The sequence below is a fragment of the Tuber melanosporum genome, assembly GCF_000151645.1.
Source record: "Tuber melanosporum whole genome shotgun sequence assembly, scaffold_77, strain Mel28".
In the NCBI taxonomy this organism is placed as follows: Eukaryota; Fungi; Ascomycota; class Pezizomycetes; order Pezizales; family Tuberaceae; genus Tuber; species Tuber melanosporum.
The window spans coordinates 445,244-470,601 of NW_003299125.1; the positions used below are offsets into that span (position 1 = coordinate 445,244).

The 25,358-nt window shown below is 44.2% G+C and overlaps 2 protein-coding genes; both read right to left on the minus strand.

Annotated features, from left to right (window-relative positions):
* Positions 1–5,989: 5,989 nt before the first annotated feature.
* On the minus strand, positions 5,990–7,116 carry GSTUM_00010935001 (uncharacterized protein; the record flags this gene model as incomplete). XM_002841600.2 has 2 exons in its annotated part: positions 5,990–6,694; positions 6,832–7,116. 2 exons carry the CDS (start codon positions 7,114–7,116, stop codon positions 6,023–6,025), a joined length of 957 nt encoding a protein of 318 aa, XP_002841646.1. The 3' UTR covers positions 5,990–6,022.
* Positions 7,117–8,425: 1,309 nt separating this feature from the next.
* On the minus strand, positions 8,426–11,047 carry GSTUM_00010936001 (uncharacterized protein). XM_002841601.2 has 5 exons: positions 10,550–11,047; positions 9,799–10,281; positions 9,135–9,748; positions 8,669–9,086; positions 8,426–8,608 (listed from the first exon to the last, which is right to left on the minus strand). Exons 1-5 carry the CDS (start codon positions 10,982–10,984, stop codon positions 8,567–8,569), a joined length of 1,992 nt encoding a protein of 663 aa, XP_002841647.1. The 5' UTR covers positions 10,985–11,047; the 3' UTR covers positions 8,426–8,566.
* Between the last annotated feature and the right edge of the window lie 14,311 nt (positions 11,048–25,358).

Genomic DNA, 25,358 nt, shown 5'->3' on the forward strand with positions numbered 1-25,358 from the left:
AATACATGATTATAAAAAAAATAAAAAAAATAAAAAAAAGAACTCATAGTAAAGCGCCCCACTTCCTCAGTTGCCCCACTTCCTCAATTAGTTCCTCGCCCTCGGCTTAGGCCGCTGGTGAGAGCACGCTCCTTTGGTTTCCTTACTTGTCGGATTTCTTTATATTTAGTTTGAATGTTTCCCTTTATAGTTAGCTGTTTATGCACTTTGCGATATGGGTTGTTCACACTTGTTAGAGGCACTGGCTTGGTTTCTTTTGTTTTGGTTTGATTTGGGATTAAGGTTTTGTTTACACCATAGCTACCACTGTATGCGAGTTCTTGTACCTAAAAAATGAATACATAATGATAAAAAAAAAAAAAAAAAAAAAAAAAAAAGAACTCATAGTAAAGCCTCCCCGATACATGTACTCGCCCACTCTGTCGCCTCACCCCTTCATGGGCTTGGGGAAATTCATAGCGGGCAGGATCTACCAGATGAGGTCAGGAAAGAGCTACGTGGCTGGACGCCGATCATGGAGAGATCCAGATGCCCTCGACATATGCTCCTACTGCGAGGAGGAACCTGAGTCCTTCCACCATGCCATTCTTGAATGCCCCTCACATAAAAGGGCCAGAGACACCCACCTCCCGGGAGTCAAGTACCTTGACGAAGGGGAACCTATCTGGACATCACCGGAACTGCTTCACGGCCTATCTGCCTACACAGTCGCCACCTCAGTTAGCTTCCCCCGGACATGCCTGCACTTAGATACTCCCCCTCAGGAGGCCGACCAGTCAAGAGCCCTGATTCCTCACTTGTTTCCTTGCCCTCGGCCTAAGCAGTTGGTGAAAGCATACTCCTGTGGTTTTCTTGCTTGTATGATTTCTTTATATTTAGTTTGAATGTTTCCCTTTATAGTTAGCTGATTATGCGCTTTGCAATATGGGTTGTTCGCACTTATTGGAGGCAATAGTTTGGTTTCCTTTGTTTTTTGTTTGCTTTGGGATTAAGGTTTTGTTTACGCCATAGCTACCGCTGCATGCGAGTTCTTGTACCTAAACAATAATACATAATTATAAAAAGAAAAGAAAAATTAAAAAAAAAGGACTCCTGGTAAAGGCCCTCCACCAGATCAAAACCTTGGTGGTCCGACACCTTGTCTGACTTGAGGAAAGTCCATTATTCCCCTGCCTGAGAGGCGCGTACATCTCCTTCAAATAATACTCAGGCCTCCGCTCACTTGGCCAAAAATGCCTACTTCAAGGCTATCAAGAAGGTTAAGAAGGAGCACTGGACACGTTTTCTGGAGAGTGATACCCCCCAAAACCTGTGGATGGCAAAAAGGTTCGCCTTCGGAAAGCCCCCAGAGCATTTCCCGTCCCTTCCAAAGGCAACCTCATTCATGGAGCTGAACGACTCCCTGCTCTCCCACTTCTTCCCTCCTAGGCCCCCCACCTTCTGCCCGCCTATTCTCAGGGCCTTCAAAGATGCACCCCCCTTATGGGCAGAAGAGATAGCCGCGGTACTCAGCAAGTCCTCATCCATCCCAGCTCCTTATCCCCACCCTTTTATATACTCCATTTGGAAGAAGATTAATATATCCCGTCCCTCTTTGCTGATTGAGTTCTCTCTCTCCGCTGGTCTCATTCAGTTTCCACCCAGCTTCATTCAAGATGGTGAATGGTATAGTCCTGGACAAACCAGGCAAACAATCCTATGACATACCTGCTTCTTTCCGAATAATTTTCCTCCTTGAAACGGTCTCCAAAATCAAGAAGATGATAATCGCAAATCCCCTCTCACCCTTGGCTAGGTCACTGGGCCTGCTCCATCCCCATCAATGTGGCTCCCTTCTGGGGCTTAGCACTTTCGATACCTGCGCAACTCTGGCTCACCAAGTTCAAATGCTGCAACGGCCCCAGATGGTTGCGTCCACCTTGTTCCTTGATATCAAGGGAGGCTTTGACAATGTCTCCCCGAACGACCTCTTCCATATGTTCCATTCAAAGGGCATACCTCCTTACCTCTGCTCCTGGGTTAGGTCCTTCTTGACAGGGAGGCAATGCCGTCTCGTTTTCCAGGAATCGCCCAGGGTCTTCAAACCAGTTCAGGTTAGAACTCCATAAGGCCCACCAATATCACCTCTTTTGTTCGTCATCTATGTCTCGTCCCTCCACTTCCTGTTACCATGTGGGTTAATCCCGTCCTATGTGGACGACTTTGCTGTGACTATTGCCTCCAACTCCTACAGAAGGAATGTCCAGCGCCTCCAACATCTAGTCAAGATGTTAACTCAAAGGGGTAGGCATCTTGGGGTCTCTTTCTCTATACCCAAAACAGAACTCATATACTGGAGGACATCCAGACAAAGGAACCTCGCTTCAACTCTCCCAATAGTCATTGATGGACTCCTTTTCCGCCCCTCTGGGGTAGTCCGTTGGCTCGGCCACTGGTTTGAGCCAGCCTTTTGTTCTCTCCGGTGGGCTACTAACACCCACTTCTCAAAACGTCTAGCACTTGCCCAGGGTGCCTTCTCCATGCTTAAGAGGCTGTCGGGTCCTGGTAAGGGGCTTGCCCCCTTCCTCTGCCCCAGGTTAGCGTCCTCCCTCCTCGCACCCATACTCCTCTTCGGTGCAGATCTCTTCTCCCCCTCAGCAACCATGACCGATCGGCTTGCTGTCTTTTGGAAACAGGTCCAGAGATGGGTCACAAACTGCTTCTCCAAGATCCCTACTGGTATCCTCTCCTGCGAGTCAGCCCTTCCCCCGATACAATGCCTTATTGAGCACCCTCAGTACCTGGCGGCCCTGAGGATGGTGTGCCTCCCCCCAGAGAGAAATCCGGCCACTGCACAGCTGCACTATTCCTTCCCTACTACCTCTTCTTACCGCTTCCTGGAGGACCACCATGCCCTGACAGTTGGGCTTACGCCAGGCTACAGGCCCCTAAATTGGAAAACCCTCAAGCCATCCCCTCCGGTAAGGACTCATCTCCCACTTGATGCAATAGCCCATCGTGTGGGCAAGCTTGTCAGTCATCTTTCTAGGGTCACACCAGCATCGCCTGCCCTGCTTCCCAAGCCCCTGCCCCCTGAGGCCCCTGGCAATCCTCCTTTCCTAGCCTTCAAGAAAGGCTGTCGTCAGTTCCTCCTAAATGTATGGACCAAACAGTACCTGCCACCACCCCAATAAGTCTACTTGCCCACTCTGTTGCCCCACCCCTTCATGGGATTGGGAAAATTCATAGCGGGCAGAATCTACCAGATGAGGTCAGGAAAGAGCTACCTGGCCAGCCACCACTCCTGGAGAGACCCGGATGCCCTCGACACGTGCCCCTACTGCAAGGAGGAGCCTGAGTCTTTCCATCACACCATTCTCGAATGCCCCTCGCACGACAGAGCCAGAGATGCCCACCTCCCGGGAGTTGAGTGCCTGGACGAAGGGGAACGCATCTGGACATCGCCGGAACTGCTTCACAGCCTATCCGCCTACATCTCTGCCACTTCGGTCGGCTTCACCCCGGAAATGCCTGCACTCAGAGTACCCTCCTCAGGGGGCCACCCCGTCGCGAGCCCTACTTCCTCACTCAGCTCCTCACCCTCGACCTCAGCCATGGCGTGAAGATACACCTTTTTTGGTTTCCTTGTCTGTAGGATTTCTTTTTGTTTTATTTGAATGTTTCCCTTTATACCTAGCTGTTTATCCGCCTTGCGATATGGGTTGTTAGCACTTTTTGGAGGCACTAGTTTGGCTTCTTTTGTTATTGTTTGTTTTGGGATTAAGGTTTTGTTTACGCCATAGCTACCGCTACATGCGAGTTCTTGTACCTAAATAATGAATACATGATTATAAAAAAAAAAAAAAAAAAAAAGGACTCATGGTAAAGACTCCTCACATAATTACTTAAGTTCTTTCCTATACTACAAGTTGAATTAATACTTACTTCATACTTGTGCAATGTTATGTGAGAAAAAAAGTCTCATTTACAAGAGGTAATGTGAGTACAATATTGTCCTTGCTATTAGAATTGATACTGACTGTAGGAATTCTCCAAGCTCTCCAGGTATTAGAGAGACTAAAGAGGGAACATCTTTACCTGTTGAAGAACTAAGTACAGAGGTGTAGGATTGTTATACAGTATTTTCTTTGATCCTATCATTTTTGTCTATAATACTATTTAAATTAGGATAAACATTAGATGTATATCAAGTTACTGTGGTGTATGAAGACCTATGTTAGAAGAAGACAATAGCTATACTATATATAGAATTGTAAATCAAATTAAAGCTGACTCTGAGTTTCTATAATAGAAATTTGAACATTTTCCAAACAGAAATACTCTCTAACTTGAGTTTACCTTTTATATCACATTTCTCATAGTATTAAGAAATATAGTTTTATTAGGTTAGTTATATTTCTCTAATTATATTTTTTGTTTTATTATACTTTGTTAAATTTTTACTTCATTGTATTTTATTTTATTCCTTTATTTTATTTTATTTTCCTCTGATGCAGGCTGACTAAACATGGTCATGTGATCTGTTTTTTTTTGCCATTCGCAGGGGTACCCACCGTTATTAGTATTAATGTATAGTAGTCTCGTTTCCGCGCGGCCCATTCCTATGCTAAGTTCCTGTTTACAAAAATATAAACCGTAACTACGGTACAATACAGTGCGGCATCCAGTCCAGACAACCTCCCATAACCCACATACACCCCATCACCATACAACAACTTGAGTTAGAGTGTTTTCTAGGATTCTTCTGCATTTGCGAATAAATCTAAGCTTAATGGGAGAGAGGGATTTCCGTCCGCCCAACAAACGACGGCTAGAAAAGCCCACGATTTGAAACTATAGTTATTTATTTCAATTTAGAAAGAATAACCTCCAGATCTCGCCATCTTCTAAGCCAGATGTCTTGGGCGCTGCACACGAGAGACTAAGGGATAACTCGTCCAAGGCAAGAAGAATGGTGAGGGACAATCTGTAGCCGGAGTACTTTGCTGAAAAAGCGTGGCTCAATTTCGATCCCAAAGGATTTTCAACAACCACTCTCATGAGAATTATGGCTCTATTGTATGATCAAGTAGGTGATTCCCTACACATTAATAGAGAGAAAGTAACAAATATCTCAGGCTTTCACGGAGATATTGGAGTTTAAGAATAGGTTGAACTTTTGGTTGAAGTCGGTGAATGTCCAGAACATGTCAGATGTTAATTACTGTTATTATATTTCGTGCAGATAGCTAATGAGCAATTTCCTAGACCATTCTTGGCACATTAACATACTATTGCTAAGGGAGGATGAATGTCCGCATGCTTTCCCCGACCACAGAGGTCCCTTACCATACAAGTGCTTGTGCTAGTACTGTACTGTACAGTGCCCGAACAGTGAGGGGATAATTTTGTTTGCGCGCATCGATACACATGGATGATTGGCGATATATTTCAATCCCTCTTTCCCACACACCCTACAGTACCCTTCATCCCCCGTAACACCGCCCTCCTACTAGTATCTGTCTATCCCAACAACCCTCATCTCCGCGCTAGCAACTTCAACCGCGAAGCATGGAAATTCCAGGAGCTCCGGTCCGTTCAACTTAGCTCCCTTGCGCTGGTACTGCGTGAGTACGGCGACTGTCCACCCAGCAAGCTTCTGTCATGCAGGGGAAAAGGGAGGGGGGCGTTGGAGAAATAAGACGGATCCGATGGGGCCGGGATTGCGGTCACTAGTACTTGTATTGTAGTCGATAAACTTTGATATGTGGGTTAGCACGGCACAACATATCGGCGGGGTCGGAACCTGGAACGAGTATTGATATGTGTATATGCGCATTATGTACAATTTCGGTCAGATAGCAGGTGCCAACTGGCAGCACAGAGGAAGAGGGGTAGAAAAGACAGAACAAAAGCAAAGAGATTCTTCCTGAGTGAAAAGTATTGACATGAAATAGAATGAAAAATAATATAAGAACGCGAATACGAATCCGAGGTGGGTCAAAGAAAGCATTACAACCATCCCATTTGTGAAAAGGCGATATTAATATCTCCCAAGCACAAATCCAAAAACCCAACTAGCTCCCCTCCAACCGCCCAGGAATCCACCTACGATCCCAGGCCCTGGACAAACACCCAACAACCCCCACCCAATTCCGAACACCGCCGACCCGGCAATCAGCTTGAAGTCAATTTCCTTCTTAGTGGGCACCTTCCACCCTCCCCTCGGTGCGGCATCAGCCTTTCCAACAACCCTTTTCCAGATCAGGAAATTCGGGAGCAATGCGAATATGGGAATCATGAGGAAGGACGGATCCCAGCGCCTCCCGCCGTCCGTGATCATTGAATAGAAGCCCAAAGGCTTTGTCGGGTTCGCCATACCGGCAACCATCAAGCCAAGACTAAAGAGTCCGCCGGACCACAGAGAAGTGATTATCTCCGCTGTGCGTTGTGGGAGTTTGCGGAGGAGGGGGAGGGAGGCACGTGTTATTGCCGTGGCAGCTGCAGTGATGGCGACTAGTTGCTCGATGCGGGTAGGGGTAGGGTAGGTTACAGTGTAGCATGGTGTGCTTCCACATGGAGACTCGGTGTATGCTCCCACGACGGTGGCGGTGACGAGACATGTTGCTGAGAAAGTTACGGCCGCAACGGCGGAGCGGAGGCGGCCAAGTGGGATGCCGCAGAGCATGTGCCCAGAAGTGCAACCATTAGAGTACTAGGGGAGGTGTGTTAGTAACGACGCCCCAGAGAACTGAGCAAGCGGGACGGTAGACTATATAGCAAAAATAAACCCACGAACGGACAAAGGTGACATATTAAAAAAAATCAAAACAAAAGAGAGAGCAAACAAACCTTCGTCCCAACTCCAACCAGCAATCCACAAACTACCCAGGTCCATTTCCCAAATACCTCTGGTGCCCCAGCATACGACGGCTTCCACCACGCATCGAGGTACCAAGTCCCCAGAGCACTAATTCCCATACCTGCTAGCAGGGGTATATTATGTCCATCCGGTTTCCAGAATGCACTCCCCAGAGCCCCACTAGCACCTAGCACTTGACCATTCCCCAACAGTAGATGCGTGGTACTTAGGTGTAGCAAGAAAGCACCGAACGACGATTCGACGGGAGTAAACATTTCGGTAGAGGAAGGAGAAGCCGTTCGAAATAGGTGGAATTTATATCTTTTCTTTAAGATACAGAATCGTCTTTCCTTTTTTTCTTTTCAAAATAGGCCTCTCGAATGTCTATGACGAAAAGTTGTTCGGACCCAGCCTTCTCCAGCACTTTGCTCAAAAAAGCAACCTGTCTCGGAAAAGAACAAAAGGGAATTGAGGAAGAGGAAGGTTACAGTACTATTGCGCCCGCACCTTTGTGAGACAAAATATCATAGAATGACTATACATACCGGTAGGGGGTTTCTGATCCCTTTTGTATGTCCTCAAGAGAGAATGCTTAGACTCGCGGAGAGAACTTCCCTTGTTTGTTTTTTTTTCGCTTTATTTCTTTTACCACAGTACTTCGCCATCCCATTCTCTCTATTCGGCGAACATTTATAATAACGAAAGCCAGATCAGCGAGCCACAGAACCAGGACATTCCCCGCGAACTAAAAGCGTTGGTTTAATAGTAATTGGATCGTGGGTCATTCTGGCTCCACCTGCCAAGCAACATACCATAAACTCCAAATTATATTGGAAGCGCATACGATATTATGCCGTAACTTATCATATCATATCATATCGCGTTGAACTCCTGAAAGGGCCGGGACTTAACTCATACCGGTATCGCAGTACGATACGCACACATGTGCGTACACATTCGGTGTAAATAACCAAGTCGCCGAGCAGGAAAAAAAAGGAAAAAAAAAACTGACTTGAACTCCCGGAGGCCGCGAGACAAGTTACAGGTACAATACCGCAGCTCGTGCCTGAAGTGCGCGAGCCACGGGCAATGTGAACCAGTCATGTTATGAGCTTGCGGAGTTCTGAGGGTGGGTTCAAGCCGTGTACGAGTACCGGTAGGTAAATAGCGCGTGGGGACCCGTTTCTGTCAAGCACGTTCTCAACGGCGGAACATTTTTTGATTGGGGTAATAGGAGGCTTCTAATGTAAGGTGTCTTGGTTGCCATACTTTTGCTGAGGATTGACCGATGTCGGCGAAGCCGGCATTTGGTTTGGTCGCCGACTGGTTTTTGCGTAACAACGGAATGTTGGTTGTGGATGGATCGGGAGAGGAAAGAAGGAGGGATAGGCGGATTGAAAAGGGGGGGGAGGCTAGAAATTAGGATATGATGGTAAGGTGTCGTATTTGAAGATACTCCCTGTGCGGTAAGGAAGTTGAATAATAAAATATCGAGATTACTTTAATGACATTGTTATGATGGACATTGGGGCATCCCATGTACTGTACGGTATGGTCCCGTAACCGAAGCTGCGATTCCGGGAGTACAAGTAATTAATTCTGTTATTGTGGCTTTATTATTGCATCATTAACCTATTGCTGGTGCTCGTTAAAAGTTATTTACCCTTATCCATCCTGCGTCTACCACCAAGCTTAAAGTCTGTCTCCCTGATGAAGCGTTTCTACTCAATGTTCATCGATGTATTGAAACATTTCGTCCCATTCTCCCTATTTATGATCAGTATATTTCAGCATTCACAGGTAGCGATGGTGATCACGATAACTCACCCAATCTATGGGCACATCCTCAACGACTATTCCTTCCCAAATATCACTTTCTCCTATCGACAGCGATGCGCTTGGCTTCTGCCTCTGCGCCATTCCCGTCTCCTGTAGCGCTCTCCTTCTCCTAGCGAGCGCCTTATCCCTGAGTTTGCCCAATGGCTTCCACACTCTCTCCGCCATGATGGGGTTCTCCCGACTCCAAGGTTCGGTACCCAAGAGCAAGTCCACCGCCACCCACGCCCTCTCCACCATATCTGTGCCAAACGGTGGCCTCACTACAAGCTCGGATAATACGAGACTAGCTGCTTGTGCATGGTTGTATTTTTGGGAGAGCCAATTCCATTGCTCGTACCGTACAACGTCAGGATCTCGTACAAGGGATGTGGAGCACTCTAAAGCTTCCACCGCTGTCCGGAACAGTCTTCTGGGATTAGCATTGCTTCATGCATGGCTCAGGGAATAAGCATACTTGTCCTTTTTCCCCTGGCTTAACAGCGAGCCATCTTTAAAGTGTCTTAATGGATGGTACAAAGACAGCAAGGCTTTCCCCACGATCAGCCGGATAACCATATCTGTTATCTTCTGGATGGGAATAGTGAGGTCCAGCTCTACTTGATACTTTGCTGCTAATCTCAAAGCTAATTCATCCAACATCTTTTCCTTCTCTTCTAATGTGGGTTGTTCGACTCCTTTTACTTTAACTGCTCCAGGCGTAGATCTAACCACTACCCTGAAGCAATCTAGGACTTCGTAGAGCACTAGGCAGAAGGTCATTTCGGTGAAGCCCTTTCTCGGGGTTATTGGATAAGCGGAATTAGGGAGAATGTCGGCATCTTCTATGTTGAGCGGTAACCGGGTGTCATAGCTCTGGGTGGATATACCCGGGTCGGAGCCATGGGCTTCTGCTGTTCGCAAGTCGAGCAAACATATTTCGTACCAAAGTCTCCGCCTGATTTCGGTTTCTAAGGGGTTTATGCGGAAAATTGAGCCGTCTCTATGAAGGCCCATGCTTTGTGCTATCCGAATTGCTACGCCAACAAGCACCCATGGAGTTCGAGTGTCATCTACAGCTCGGGAGCAGGTCTTTGATTATTAGTTCGGATTCACTCTAGGAAACGGGGTTGAGGGCTTACGATGAATAGGACAAGGGCTTGTAGTGTCGTCAATTCTTCACTTTGTAGAAATCCAGCGTTAGCCAGTGCATGCTCTACAGCTACACGATATCTGTTCAGTAAACTCGGTTTGTCTACGCCAAACATTTGCAGCACCTTATCCGGGCGAAGGCTGTTAACCGCGGCATAATAGATTGAAAAAACGAGAGCTTCAAATCCTCTATCCGCATGCAGATCCTCTGATTCAGGGCCATTTTCTTGTAGTCTCGCCAACTTTGGCTCAAAGGTTGGCTTATGTAAAAGCCGTGCTACCGGGTCGACAGCGACGAGATATCTTTTGTACAGCTGGACAGATTCGGTGGGAGTAGGGTGGAACATTGACAGGTTTTCGGTGGCGGACCCGAAGAGGGGGGACGAGGGCACGCTGGAGGTTGCATCCGGTGATGTTGGGGAGGCGACAGTTGCTGGAGGCGACTCGTCAAGGAGGGATTTGAGGTCGGCCACCTACCAGCAGATATAAGGTTAGAACTGTAGTCGTTGATGTATGTTCACTCTTTGCCAAAACTAGCTAAAGCATGACTTAAACCAAGAAATCCACTCGCATGGTGAAACAGTGGATCAAGCTGCTAAAGGGTCAACTGTGTGCAAAAGACCCGGGGCCCATAACCATTTAATGCAGCCAATCTCTGCAGCCAACCTCACCGATCGATCACGCCGAACAAAGCACAAACGAGGCAAAGGTAACGAGTAGAAATAAAAATTCGAAACCCACCTCCTCAATCAAGCTTGCCCAAAATTTGGGGCCGATATACCTCGACTTGCCCTCCGAGACAAACAACTTCCCCAACTCGGCCTCCACCTCTCCCGATTCCCTCGTCATATCCCCACTCCCGCCTTGACTCCCCCACGCCTCCAAACTCCTACCACGAGTGTCACTCTCACTCCTAGCGCCGCCCAACTCCCCCACAGCAGAACCACCGCCAACACCAGACAACTCCCCGATGATGGCCTCAAGCTTGACGAGCCGCTGCATGAGCACGGCATCCCGCCTCGGCCGCGGTGCCGCGCGTCGTGTTGCGGTTGGGTACTCGCAGGATAGGCGGTTTCTGAGGCAGGCGTGGCAGGAAGGCTTCACCTTGTCGCAGCGGATCTTGCGCGCTCGGCAGGATGTACAGCTTCTTGGGGGATTTTTCGAATCGTCGTTCATTGCGTTTCTCGTTACGTGAGTGAGTGGGTGGGTGGGTGAAAAAATGGGGGGTTGTTTGAATAGTGTGAGCCAGAAGCGGGTACCAGTTCCAAGATGCCAATTGTGGATTACGCTTGTACTCGCGCAGTGGGATACAAGTACTGGTACTGGTATCATACTGTACAAGGGCCGGTAGCTTACAGTCCGATGCTTGTATCTGTCGGTATCTAAAAATGGGTCAAGGTTTTTCTTTTTCTCTCTCTTTCGCTGGTTGGGTGGTTGCGTGTAACGGTAATACTGGTACCGGTAAGCGTATTTTCAGATTCTGATACAAGTATGATACGAGTATCCTAATAATAAACTTATCATACCGATACTGTGCGAATACTCGAGTGCTTGTACTACAGTGAAACCTCCGATAACTCCACCCTCCAATGTTTCCAGGTCTCCCATATTTCTGTTTCTCATAGGAGACAAGCTTTGTTCTATGAGCTTTTCCTCTCTAAGTTCTAAGCTTCTATTGGTTTCTCTTTTCAGGCAGTAAAAGCCACTAAATTCCAAAATTCATTTGCATGAAAATTTTTTCATTCAACTTCCTATGAAAGATCGGAGGCATGGTTATAGAAGTAGAAGAGTTAGATCAGTTTTTAGAAGATAAATAGTTGGTGAGAAAGCTAACAGAAAACAAAGCATCTTTCAAATTTGAGTTTGTCTTCTGATATTCATATGGGAAAATACCTTCCTCTTCAGCATGCCGAACACATCAGTAATCTCCGCAAAGTGTACTCAAAGTTTGCTCACATCCAAATAGCAAGCAAGAACAAAGCATAAAAACCTCAAAGTTTGAACTTTATAAAGAAAAGTTTCCACTGAATGGTGGAAAATCTGCAATGAATGCCTCGCTTGCTATTGTCTATGGTGTTGATAGTAAAACAGTTACAAATATTATCGCAAAAGGGTATATATACTGGTCAAATATGACAAGTGCGGAGCTTACTCATCAGAAAGTAAGCAGTGTCAAGCTACCATGGATCAAGTCAATGCTTTTCTTGTGGGTCCAAATGTGTGAAGGTAGAGGTATATTCTGACAAGATTTGTAACCGGTACAGGTACTCGGTTATTGGTTTTATTTTATGTTTTGTTTTCAGTATCGCTTGGATACTTGGTTTATTTTAAGTATCGTTTGATACTTGGTTTTGTTATGTTTTGTTTTAAGTATCGCTTTGATACTTGGTTTTGTTTTATGTTTTGTTTTAAGTATCGTTTAATACTTGGTTTTGTTATATATTTTGTTTTAAGCATCGCTTTGATACTTGGTTTGTTTTCAGTATCGTTTAATACGTGGTTTGATTTTATGTTTTGTTTTAAGTATCGCTTTGATACTTGGTTTGTTTTAAGTATCGTTTGATACTTGATTTTGTTTTATGTTTTGTTTTAAGTATCACTTTAATACATGGTTTATTTTAAGTATCATTTGATACTTGGTTTTATTTCATGTATTGTTTTAAGTATTGTTTTGATACTTGGTTTGTTTTACTAAAGAGTATCGCTTGATACCTTTGATTAGTTTCGTTTATGCTAGACATGAACAAGATTTGTGTATTTAAAAACCGCCTTCTTCCATGATGGAAAAGGCAGACTTCGACAGACAGTATTTCAATATACTTGGTTGAATGGTTACTTCTTTGTTTCTCAGTTTACCTTCAAAATCTTCTTTAGTTCTCAGCTCTCACCTCCTCTCTGGTAGAGTAGGCTACCTGCTAATTATCATACTATTTACCGATAACATGACTAGCACTTTGCGAACATGTTAAATTTTTTTAACCTCCACAAGTGGTTAAGAACCTGTCTTTGAATTTAGGCCTCATCAACCTATCAATATCCACCTCAGAATGCTAGCAGAGAGAAGTGGCAGAATCAGGACACATTCGGCTTTGTCTCAAAACCAATGTAGAGTCATTGACAACCCAGAGTGGGAAGCAAATCCCATGGCAAGATCTTACAAGAAAGAAATACCCTCAGCGCTCCGCTAAGGAGCCTGGAGAACCAGCAAACACAGAAGATACACAACCCCCAGCAGAATTCCCTTCTACCTCAGCAAAGAAGCCTTCTTTTGAACCTCTGATTGACCCCGAATCTAGTAGTGAATTAGCTATGGCTAGTACAGGAAGAGGGCCCTCAGGAGGAGCAAAATCTCGGGCTCAGCCTGAAGAAGAGGAAGTACCTAGAGCATTTGAACCTCCTAAGTTTAAACTCCACCTCCTAGCGAAGTTCACCAGAAAAGAAAAAGATTTCAAACCTGAAGTTTTTAATCGATGGGCAACTGAACTCACACTCTATCTTCTCCTACAAGGAAAGGATGTGGAAGATCCTATAACTGGACTATATCTTGGATCATTCTGAGAAGGAAAAGCAACTGATGCATGCAACCAATGCTATAAGAACTACAGCGGGAGTATAAGATTGAAAAGATCCACTGTTTTCGATTACCTGAAGGGCTGATTCCAATCCTCTATCACAAACGACCTCTTATACAACAAATTCAACCAGCTCCACCAACTCAATAGAACATATGTTAAAAGAATCACAGACAGAGCTACAGATTGCCAGATATATAGAAACAGAATGAAGAAAGAAAGCATCTCCAACTACATTCTTAAGCGACGATTCTATGATGCCATGCACCCTACCCTCCAGGGAGAGGTAGAGCCACTTGAGGAAGATGACGATGATATTTCAGTAATAATTGGAAGGGCAGAATAAAAGGACGCCATCCTCCATGAAACCAAGGCATACAAGATACAGACTTCCTCTATCAGTAACAGGCAACTACGACACAAGCCCTCCAACAACTGTGAAGAAGATACCTCACAGGTTTTCAAGAAGAAAACAAAATCCTCTAAAGAATTGAGACGACAGAAAGGAGAATGTTTTCAATGTGGAAAAATGGGATACATGATAAAGAACTGCCCTACAAAGAAAGGGAAAGGAAAGGCGATTAAGCAAGAGGCATCGGCCCACTATATTGAGAGCAATAGTGATGATGTCCAATTCAGCGAATATTAGGAGATTCATATCGGATATATAGATGTGGAATGCAACAGTATCTGACCTGCTGCTATATTTAAAGCACATACCATCCTAGAAGGTAATATTTTGATCAATGGTAACAAGGCTCGAGTCCTTTTTGACACTGGCGCAATTGGGAGAGACATGATCAGCACTGCCTTTGTTTCTGTCCATGGACTCCCAACTCAAGACCTTAACCAGCCTATACCAGTCAATATGGCAGTAAAAGGATCACAATCCACAAGCTATAAAACTTATAGCGCAACTACCTGGGTTGGCTCTACTGTCCTACCCCCTCAGGAAATGCTAGTTGGAAACCTAGCCAAATACAATACCTTGATAGGGATACCATTTCTGAACCACCACAAAGCTATAATCAGATGTGGGAAATCAACCATCAATTTCCCAGATCAGAAGGTCAGAGTCTTATGCAAACCAACAAGCGGAGAATATCAAGCCACAGTCTGTGAAGCAAGTGCCCAATAACTATTAGATAAGTACTCTGATGTTTTCTCTGATCAGATGCTGGAAGAACTACTACCTATGACGGAAGTGAACCACCACATTCGCCTTCGAGACTCCTCCAATCTTAAGAACCAACCTACCTACTCCATCCCTAATGCATACAAAAACCTGCTATCTGACTAGATAAACTAACAATAAAGAAGAGGAGTCATCTACCAAGCGGAAGCACCAGGTGTCGCACCTATGTTTGTCCAACCCAAAGCAGACAGCAACAGAATCTGACCACTGGTTGACCTCAAACTACGAAATGAATACACAGCTATAGGCAGCTCTGCTATCCCAATCCAAACCCAAATCCTGAATGCAGTTGGATGGGCGAGATTCCGAAGCAAGATTGACTTAAGCAATGCCTACTTTCAGACAAGGTTAGATCCAGAAAGAGAACACTATAACTGTTTCAAAAAACCCTTCAGCAGTTTCATTAGCCGACTTATGTTAAAAGGTGATATGAATACGCCCACCACCTTTATGCGAATTATGGAAAACCTCCTAAGCAAATACCTCCACCATTTTCTATGGGTTTACATTAACGATATTCTCATTTTCTCGAACTACAAAGTGGAACATCACTACTATATAGGTTTGGTTTCTCCTACACTAAGGGAAGCTAAGTTCTATGCTAGCAGAAACAAATCAATCCTGTTTACCGACAAGCTCAATATTTTGGAACATGTGATAGATGATGATGGAATACATGCAGCCTCAGGAAAAATATCTTATTTAACAGAATGGACAACACCCTGAAATCAAAAGGAACTCATACAATTCTTAGGACTAGTCAACTATATCTCCCAATTTCTACCACACGATGCCACTGTGACAGTACCCCTCACAGATCTTACTGGCAATGCTGAATTTGTCAGGACTTACACTCATGACCAAGCCTTTACCAACATCAAGGAATTGATTAAGAATGCCGATATTATGTGGCCTATCAACTGCAGTAAACCAGACCCGATATGGCTGATTACTGATGCATCAGATGTTGGAGTTGGAGCATGGGTTAGATATGGACCGTCTCATGAAACAGCAAGACCGGTAGCATTACACAGCAGGAAGTTTACTAATTCACAAATGAACTATGGAACTACAAACAAGAAAGCCCTTGCAGTGATCGATGCTCTCGCTACTTTCAACCACATCCTGATGGGCAATACCTTCACTATTGTTACCGACTACCAACCTCTCACTAATTGTCACAAACATGACTTAGTAAGGAAAGGGTTTTCACATGACACAAGGTTATGAGTCACAGGTATGTTATTGTTTCACGCATATAACCTATTCGGGTTGTATGATTAGTTATGTGTGGGATTTGTGATGCTTTCGCACGTGGCTCAAGTATGAGTCATGGGACATGCGCCTGACGAGTATGCCTTACGAGTATGCCTTACAGGCAAGCCTTGCGCATATGATTTATGTTTGGCACATGACCTCATTATGATGTCATGGGTTTCGTGCATATGACTCAGTCGAGTCATATGACTTGTTTATTGCGTTATGATTGGTTTATGAGTTTCGCACATGACCTCGCTATGAGGTCATGGGTTTTGAGCATGTGATCACTTTGGTCATATGACTAGTTTGTTTTGATTTGGTTTCGCACATGTGACCACTTTAGGTCACATGATTAAAGGCAGGAAGAACACTATATAAGGAGGCCGATATGGCCGAAGAAGATAGCTTCTTCACGCTTTGTTCTAAGAACTTTTTGTAACAGGTACGGGTACTCGGTTATTGGTTTTGTTTTATGTTTTGTTTTAAGTATTGCGTTGGTACTTGGTTTGTTTTAAGTATCGTTTGATACTTAGTTTTGTTTTATGTTTTGTTTTAAGTATCATTTTGATACTTAAGGAGTTTTACCAAAGAGTATCAATTGATACCTTTGATTAGTTTCGTTCATGCTAGACATGAACAGATTTGTGTATTTAAAGACCGCCTGTTTCTACGATAGAAGAAGCAGACTTCGACAGACAGTATTTCAATATACTTGGTTGAACAGTTACTTCTTTGTTCCCCAGTACACCGTCGAAGCCTCCTTTAGTTCTCAGCTCTCGCCTCCTCTCTGGAAGAGCAGGCCACCTGCCAACTATCGTATCTATTACTGATAACGTGATTAGCACCCTGCGAACACGTTACACTTTTCCTACTTATTACTTTAACGAATATAAAACACCTTTACGATCTTTATACTTATTGCAACGTTATCCTTACGCCAAGAAGTACTTGTCACGAAGACGAGTTAGAGAAAGATTATGATAGGTGTTTCCGATAGAAGACAGAGGTCTTGTACTATCGGTAACATAGGCAGAGGCCTAGAGCTATCATAAGACCAAGAAAGAAAGAGAAAGAAAGATAAGTATCGTTCCCCGTCGCCAAGAACTAACTATCTCAAAGGGGATCGTTACACTAATCCTAAGATGGAAAAGGTTCCTGGAAGGAGAAGAATACGATGGATAGGAGAAATCAGCAAATACGATGCAAAAATCATCTATACCCCTGGAAGAACCAACTATTTAGCTGATGCCCTCTCCCACCTTTATGAAAACCAAGTGCTTACCGACCCTCCTTGTACCAGGTACGGGTACTCGGTTATTGGTTTTGTTTTATGTTTTGTTTTAAGTATCGTTTGATACTTGGTTTGTTTTAAGTATCGTTTGATAGTTGGTTTTGTTTTATGTTTTGTTTTAAGTATTGCTTTGATACTTAATTTGTTTCACCAAAGTGTATCGATTGATACCTTTGATTAGTTTCGTTCATGCTAGACATGAACAGATTTGTGTATTTAAAGACCACCTGTTTCTACGATAGAAAAGGCAGACTTCGACAGACAGTATTTCAATATACTTGGTTGAACGGTTACTTCTTTGTTCCTCAGTACACCCTCAAAGCCTCCTTTAGTTCTCATCTCTCGCCTCCTCTCGGGAAGAGCAGGCTACCTGCCAACTATCGTATCTATTACCGATAACGTGATTAGCACCTTCCGAACACGTTACACTCCTCTTGTCTATAACCATACAAGACAAAGCAAAGATAGCCCTGACAACACCTCCTATGAACAAGAACCATCGTTGGCTACAGCTAGTACTGCCCTTCTCTCCAATCCTTTCTCTTATACCATGTACAGAGCCGCTGGAACAGAACGAGGAAAAGATATTGATAAGGAATAGAAAGATGATTGCATCCTCCGCAGCCCACCTTCTCACAAGCTTGAACAAAGCAAACTCCACTAGTCCGATTATTACCTTGATACCTGCCCCTTTCACTAAATTGAGATTAAATTCGGTAACTGATTCAAACAACCACACTATATCTCTACTGCTGATTCTAAAAACACCAGTTTCGACACTGCAGAAGGAGCAGAAGAAATAATGGATAAATATAATGATGAATCGATCCAACCTCTCCTTACCTTTAATCCCACTCCAAGATGACAACAAGGTTTTGAAGAACTCGAACAAGCAGCTGCCTACGTGGATGCAATATCTTATGTATACCCTCCACAGTCAGCACTACTATCCTCTCCCCCCATAACTGATTCGCGACGGCTATATGGAGGACTCTTATAAGTATACAATAATGAAATTATTATTTCTATTATACCTCCCACGATACCTGAACATCACTGACAGCTCTATGAAACCTTTGAAGAAGAAGACCCTATCGAACCAACAAGAGGATTCCTCATTAAGGATGAATGAGATGTTAGATTAACTACAGAAGAATTAACCTCTTCTTTCCAAAACCAGATGATAGCAGGATACCACTATGACCCAATTTATTTCAAAGCTATGGACAGCTCCAGACATGGAGATCTCGCCCCCTACAATCTATCCAATGAAATAGTCTATACCAGCACCCGTTATGGTGAACATTGCCTATATATCCAGAAAGGCCATATGTTTAGTGGAATGACTATTAGGGAATATGTCATTACCGAAATCTACAACAAAGAACACCATAGTGCGGACCACAACCTCCAATATGCCTCAGAATATGTTTACTGGCCTGAAATGTGAAAGGATTTCCACAATTTCTTCAGACAATGTGAACTCTGCCAGGCAAATAAGGAATGAACACAACTCCCTGAAGGGAAAGTGCAGACCCTTCAGTTACTTTGCAAAATATTCAAATCTTATGCTATAGATTTTGCAGGACCATTCAACAAGTCCGCCGGATATGACAGTATCTTGGTAGCAGTGGATCGGTTTTCTGGGTACACATAATTCATACTGATAAAAGTCACCAACTCCTTCAAAGACACCTGGAATAACCTCCAGCAATACCTATTTACTCCCTATAAATACCCATTATCTATTGTCAGTAATGCTAATCCCCATTTCACGTCCAGATTCTGGAAACAAACATTGACCTCCCTTGGAATAAATCATATTATGGCTGCTCCTGGACATTATGAAACTAATGACCAAGTAAAACAAAAGATCTGAGAAGTCAAGACCAGAATTAGGAACATGATCAATAAATGACAGACCAACTAGGAACCAGGACTTACTGAGCTCGTCACATATATTAACACTAGATATTCAGACACCTTGGAAATGTCCTCATACAAGGTAGTCTTCGGCCACCATTACCCTCTCCTACCTACAATACTATTCAAGAATTCCTCAATCCCCCACTCCGATAACCACTTAAACCGCCATCAAGCAATTCGAAATAATGCCTTCCAAGGTGTTAAAGCTGCCGATTCTGGAGTACCACTACTGCACAGAAACCACGTCACAAGAATGTTCCTATTCTACCAGGTGATATGCTTATGGTACATGGAAACATGTTTATTAACAATGTTGGACTCAGCAAGAAACGACAATCCCTATGGCGAGGACCTTTTAAGGTCTTATCCTTTGAGGAGCGTACAGAAAATTGCACTGTTCAGATGGATGGACGTATGTACCTGTTAGGGATACCAGAACCCGATACCTAGCAACCACCCTAAGTAGAGTAACTCCGCTCGGAATTGGAATCTCTGGTCTCCAACACCCACCTCCGGCTCCCTTGCGGGGCCCGGACCTCATCATATATATCAATCGCAGTTGCGTCCAGTGACTATATTACCACAGAATTGAAGGTGTTAGAATAATACCATATATGTCGTCGCTGTCTGTCCAACCGGTTCCTGTTCGCAGGGTATATCAGAGGGGACCTTCGGATAGGTCAGCGAAGTGAAGCGGAGTGATTCCGTCAACTACACAGATGCTTACTAGGCTTCAAAGACATGACACCTTTGGCATGGGCCATAGGTAACGGGAGGATTTCACACAAAGAGATGGTATCAAATGGTAAAGGATCTCTACTAGAGACCAATATATTTACATCCATCAGAAGAGTCTAGAACTCTAAAAGACACTACCAAAGAAGCCAACGATCTCCAAGGAGTGTTGTAACTGGGTTTCGGAACACATCGTAGCCATGGGGCGATTCTCAATACTACAATGGTTACTGAAACCTACTACCCAGAGAGCAACAAAGGGTTGCCGACCGAGGGATTAATTACCAATCAGGTGGAATAGCTTCCTGTGTGTAACGTGTTTGCAGGGTGCTAATCACGTTATCGGTAATAGATACGATAGTTGGCAGGTGGCCTGCTCTTCCAGAGAGGAGGCGAGAGCTGAGAACTAAAGAAGGCTTAGGGGGTGTACTGAAGAACAAAGAAGTAACCGTTCAACCAAGTATATTGAAATACTGTCTGTCAAAGTCTGCCTTTTCTATCGTAGAAACAGGCGGTCTTTAAATACACAAATCTGTTCATGTCTAGCATGAATGAAACTAATCAAAGGTATCAATTGATACACTTTAGTAAAACTCCTTAAGTATCAAGGCGATACTTAAAACAAAACATAAAACAAATAACCAAGTATCAAACGATACTTAAAACAAACCAAGTATCAAAGCAATACTTAAAACAAAACATAAAACAAAACCAAGTATCAAACGATACTTAAAACAAACCAAGTATCAAAGCGATGCTTAAAACAAAACATAAAACAAAACCAATAACCAAGTACCCGTACCGGTTACATTCCCCAAAACAAAACAACTGTTTAAATAAACAAAACCTAATAATCATCAAAAGCGGAGTCTGAGAAACTAAAGGCTTCAGTTTCCGCTAAAAACTCTTCATCATAAGTGTCACACCAGAGGCAAGAAAAAATCCTAAGAAAACATTTAGACTTAAAGAAAGGTAAATCACAGTAGTCACGAATACCAGATTCGCGCTGTACATCAACCCAAGCGTGATCGCAATCAGGACAGTAGTCTATCCAATGGATTTCAAAGTAGTCTTCAAGTTGGATAACATTGCGGTTCAACAACAGTCTAACAATCTGTTGTCACAGCCTCACATTGAGTTCCACATAGTTTGACATCGTTATGGTATTCGGATGGTGATCGGGATCAGATAAGGTTGTCGAGAACCTGTTCCATAGCATGATTTTCATCATCGCTATTTTCGAATTCCGATTCAAAGTATGGTGCCCAAAATCCATCTCTAGCTTTAAGTTCTGTATGCCATCGCTCAGTTTCTGGCATCGTAGGTGTCAAGCACATAGTGATGTAATTGATCGTTGGGGGGAGGGATTCGTTTAGCATATTGTCTTTCCACCATTCGTTCACCATATCCATAGCGTGCTCGAGTCCTTCTAGTGGCTTCCAGCTGTTTTCACTCATTGGATATTTTTTCCATTTGACTAGGAACTGATCATTTCCATGCCAAAGGTGGTGGTCTCTGATTTCTTCAACTTCCCATTCATCTTTCTTATCGATGATGATAGGTGCAGGTCAAGAGTGGGATCTTCCAGGGAACTTAGAGTTGTCATTTGGATGGAGTCGCTTGACAGCTGAGGCATGGAAGACTGCAGTATTACGGTGATACATGCGTCCATCTATCTGGACAGTGTAGTTTTCTGTATGCTCGTCAAAAGATATGACTTTGAAAGGTCCTCGCCATCAGGGTTGTAATTTCTTGCTACGTCCAACATTGGTAATGAACATGTTTCCATGTACCATGAACATATCACCTAGTAGGATAGGGACATGTTTGCATCGTCACTTCTGAGCAGTGGTGGTACTTCGGAATCGGGCAGCTTTAGCAGCTTGGAAGGCATCATTCCGAATTGCTTGATGGCGGTTGAGGTGGTCATCGGAGGCAGGAACTGAGGAGTTCTTGAATAGGGTTGTAGGTAGGAGAGGATATTGGCGGCCGAAGATTGCCTTGTATGGAGAGATTCCCAAGGTATCTGAAAATCTGGCATTGATATATGCAGCCAGTTCAACAAGGGCTGGTTCCTAGTTAGTCTGTCATTCATTGATCATGTTCCTTATTCCTGTCTTAACTTCGCGGATTTTTCGTTCTGCTTGGCCAGTAGTCTCATGGTGTCCAGGGGCAGCCATGATGTGGTTTATTCCGAGGGAGGTCAAGGTTTGCTTCCAGAATCTGGCAGTAAAACGGGGATCAGCATCACTGACAATCGATAAGGGGTACACATGGGGGGTAAACAGGTATCGTTGGAGGTTATTCCAGGTGTCTTTGGAGGAATCGGTAACTTTCATTGGTATGAGCCATGTATATCCAGAAAATCGATCCACAGCTACCAAGATGGTGTCATATCCGGCGGACTTGTTGAATGGTCCTGCGAAATCGATGGCATATGATTCGAATATTTCACATGGTAGTTGGAGGGTCTGCACTTTCCCTTCAGGTAGATGTGTTCGCTCCTTATTTGCCTGGCAGAGTTCGCATTGTTTGACAAAATCACTGAAGTCCTTTCGCATCTCAGGCCAGTAAACATATTCTGAGGCATATTGGAGGTTACGATCTGCACTGTGGTGTCCTTTGTTGTGGATTTCAGTAATAACAGATTCCCTAATAGTCATTCCAGTGAACATATGGCCTTTTGGGATGTATAGGCAATGTTCACCATAACGGGTGCTGGTATAGACTATTCCGTTAAATATGTTGTAGGGTGCAAGATCTCCATGCCTGAAGCTATCCATGGCTTTGAAGTAAATTGGGTCATGGCGACATCCTGCTATCATTTGACTTCGAAAAGAGGAAGTTAATTGTTCTGTGGATGATCTAACATACCGGTCATCCTCAATCAGGGATCCTCTTGTTGGTTCGATAGGGGCATCCTCCTCCTCAAAGGTTTCATAGAGTTGTCGGCGATGCTCAGGAATAGTAGGGGGTATGACCGAGACAATGGTTTCATTGTTGTATACTCGTAAGGGTCCACCATATAGTGGTTGTGAGTTGATTATGGGAGGAGAGGATGGCGGGGCTGACTGTGCGGGGTGTAAATAGAATATTGCATCCACGTAGGCTGCTGCTTGTTCGAGTTCTTCAAGACCTTGGTATCGTGTTGGAACAGGATTAAGGGTATGAGGAGGTTGGGTCGATTCATCTTCATCGATCATCTCTTCTGCTCCTTCTCCGGTGTCGCAGCTGGTGTTTTAGAATCATCAGCAGGCATATAGTACTGTCGCTGGTATCTGTTGCCGCACTTAATCTCAGTCTGGTGAAAAGGGTAGGTATCGTGATAATAGTGGGACCAGTGGAGTCTGCTTTGTTCAAATTCGTGAGGAGGTGTGCTGCGGAGTGTGCAATTGTCTTGCCATTCTTCATCAATGTCCTTTCCTCTTTCCGTTCCGGCAGTGCTGTACATGGTGTAAGAGAAAGAATTGGAGGGAGCGGCAGAGCTGGCAGTAGTCATCGATGATTCTTGTTCATAGGAGGTGTCGTCAGGGCTGTCTTCGCTTTGTCTTGTGTGGTCATAAACAAGAGGAGGATCTGCGAGGTCTTGATTCTCATAAAGGCAGGAGTGAGCATCAGCTAAATAGTTCGTTCTTCCAAGGGTATAGATGATTTTTGCGTCGTATTTTCTGATTTCACCTATCCATCTTATTCTTCTCCTTCCAGGTATTCTTTCTGTTTTAAGATTAGTGAGGGGTTGGTGGTCGGTAACAATAGTGAAGGTATTGCCCATCAGAATGTGGTTGAAAGCGGCAAGAGCATCAATCACAGCAAGGGCTTCCTTGTCTGTTGTTGCATAGTTCATCTGTGAGTTAGTGAACTTTCTGCTGTGTAATGCCACCAGCCTTGCTGTTTCATGGGAGGCCCCTTGCCCAACCTATGCTCCAACTCCAATATCCGATGCATCAGTAATTAGCCATATCGGTTCTGGTTTACTATTGTGGATAGGTTGAATAACGTTAGTGTTTTTAATCAACTCCTTGATGTTGGTAAAGGCTTGGTCATGAGTGTGGGTCCAGACAAATTCAGCATTGCCTGTAAGGTCTGTGAGTGGCGCTGTCAGAGTGGCGTGGTATGGTAGGTACTGGGAAATATAGTGGACTAGTCCTAGGAATCCCATGAGTTCCTTTTGATTCCGGGGTGTTGTCCATTCCGTTAAACAGGATATTTTTCCCGTGGCTGCATGTATTCCTTCATCATCGATAACATGTCCTAGGATATTGAGTTTATCGGCAAACAGGATTGATTTGTTTCTACTAGCGTAGAATTTTGCTTCCCTTAGTTTGGTACAAACTAGACCTCGATAGTAGGCATGTTCTATTTTGGTGTTCGAGAAGATGAGAATATCATCAATGTAGACACAGACAAAATGGTGCAGGTATTCGCTCAGGAGGTTTTCCATAATTCGCATAAAGGTGGCGGGTGCATTCATATCACCTTGTAACATAACTCGGCTAATGAAACTTCCAAAGGGTGTTTTGAAACTGTTGTAGCGTTAGCTTTCTGGATCTAACCTGGTTTGGAAGTAGGTATCGCTTAGGTCAATCTTACTTCGGAATCTAGCCTGTCCAACTGCATTTAGGATCTGGGTTTGGTTTGGGATAGCGGAGCTGTTCATAACCGTATTTTTGTTCCGTAGCTTGAGGTCAACCAAGGGCCGGATTCTTTTGCCCTCTGCTTTGGGTTGAACAAATATAGGAGCGGCACCTGGGACTTCTGCCCCGCAGATGACTCCTCTTCTTTGTTGTTGGTTGATCCAATCACAAAGTGGGCTTTTATATACGTCAGGAATAGAGTAGGAGGGTTGGTTCTTGAGATTAGAGGGGTCTCAGAGGCGAATGTGGTGGTTCACCTCTCTCATCGGCAGTAGTTCTTCAGGTATTTGATCAGGGAAAACATCAGAGTATTCATCCAATAGTCGTTGGGCAGTTCCTTCACAGACTACAGCTCGTACTCTCTGCTTGTTGGCTTGCATGAGACTCTGACCTTCTGATCTGGGAAATCGATGGTTGATTCCCCACACCTGATTATAGCTTTGTGGCGGTTCAGGAATGGCATACCTATTAGGGCATCATATTTGGCTAGATTTCCAACCAGCATTTCCTGGGGGGGTAGCACAGCAGAACCAAGTCGAATAGTCCCGCTACAGGTTTTATGGCTTGTGGATCGTGATCCCTTTACTGCCATATTGACTGGTATGGGTTGGTTAAGGTCTCGAGTTGGGAGTCCATGGACAGAGACAAAGGCATTACTGATCATATCTCTTCCGATTGCACCAGTGTCCAATAGGACTCGGGCCTTTTTACCATTGATCAGAATAGTACCTTCCAGAGCAGTGTGTGCTTTGAATGTAGTTGGAGGTCGAACACTGTTGCATTCCACATCAATATATCCGATATGGATCTCCTCATATTCGCTGGATTGGGTATTATGGCTTTCAACATTGTTGGCTGATGCCTCTTGCTTAATTGCCTTTCCTTTTCCTTTCTTCATAGGGCAGTTCTTTTCCATGTGTCCTGTTTTTCCACATTC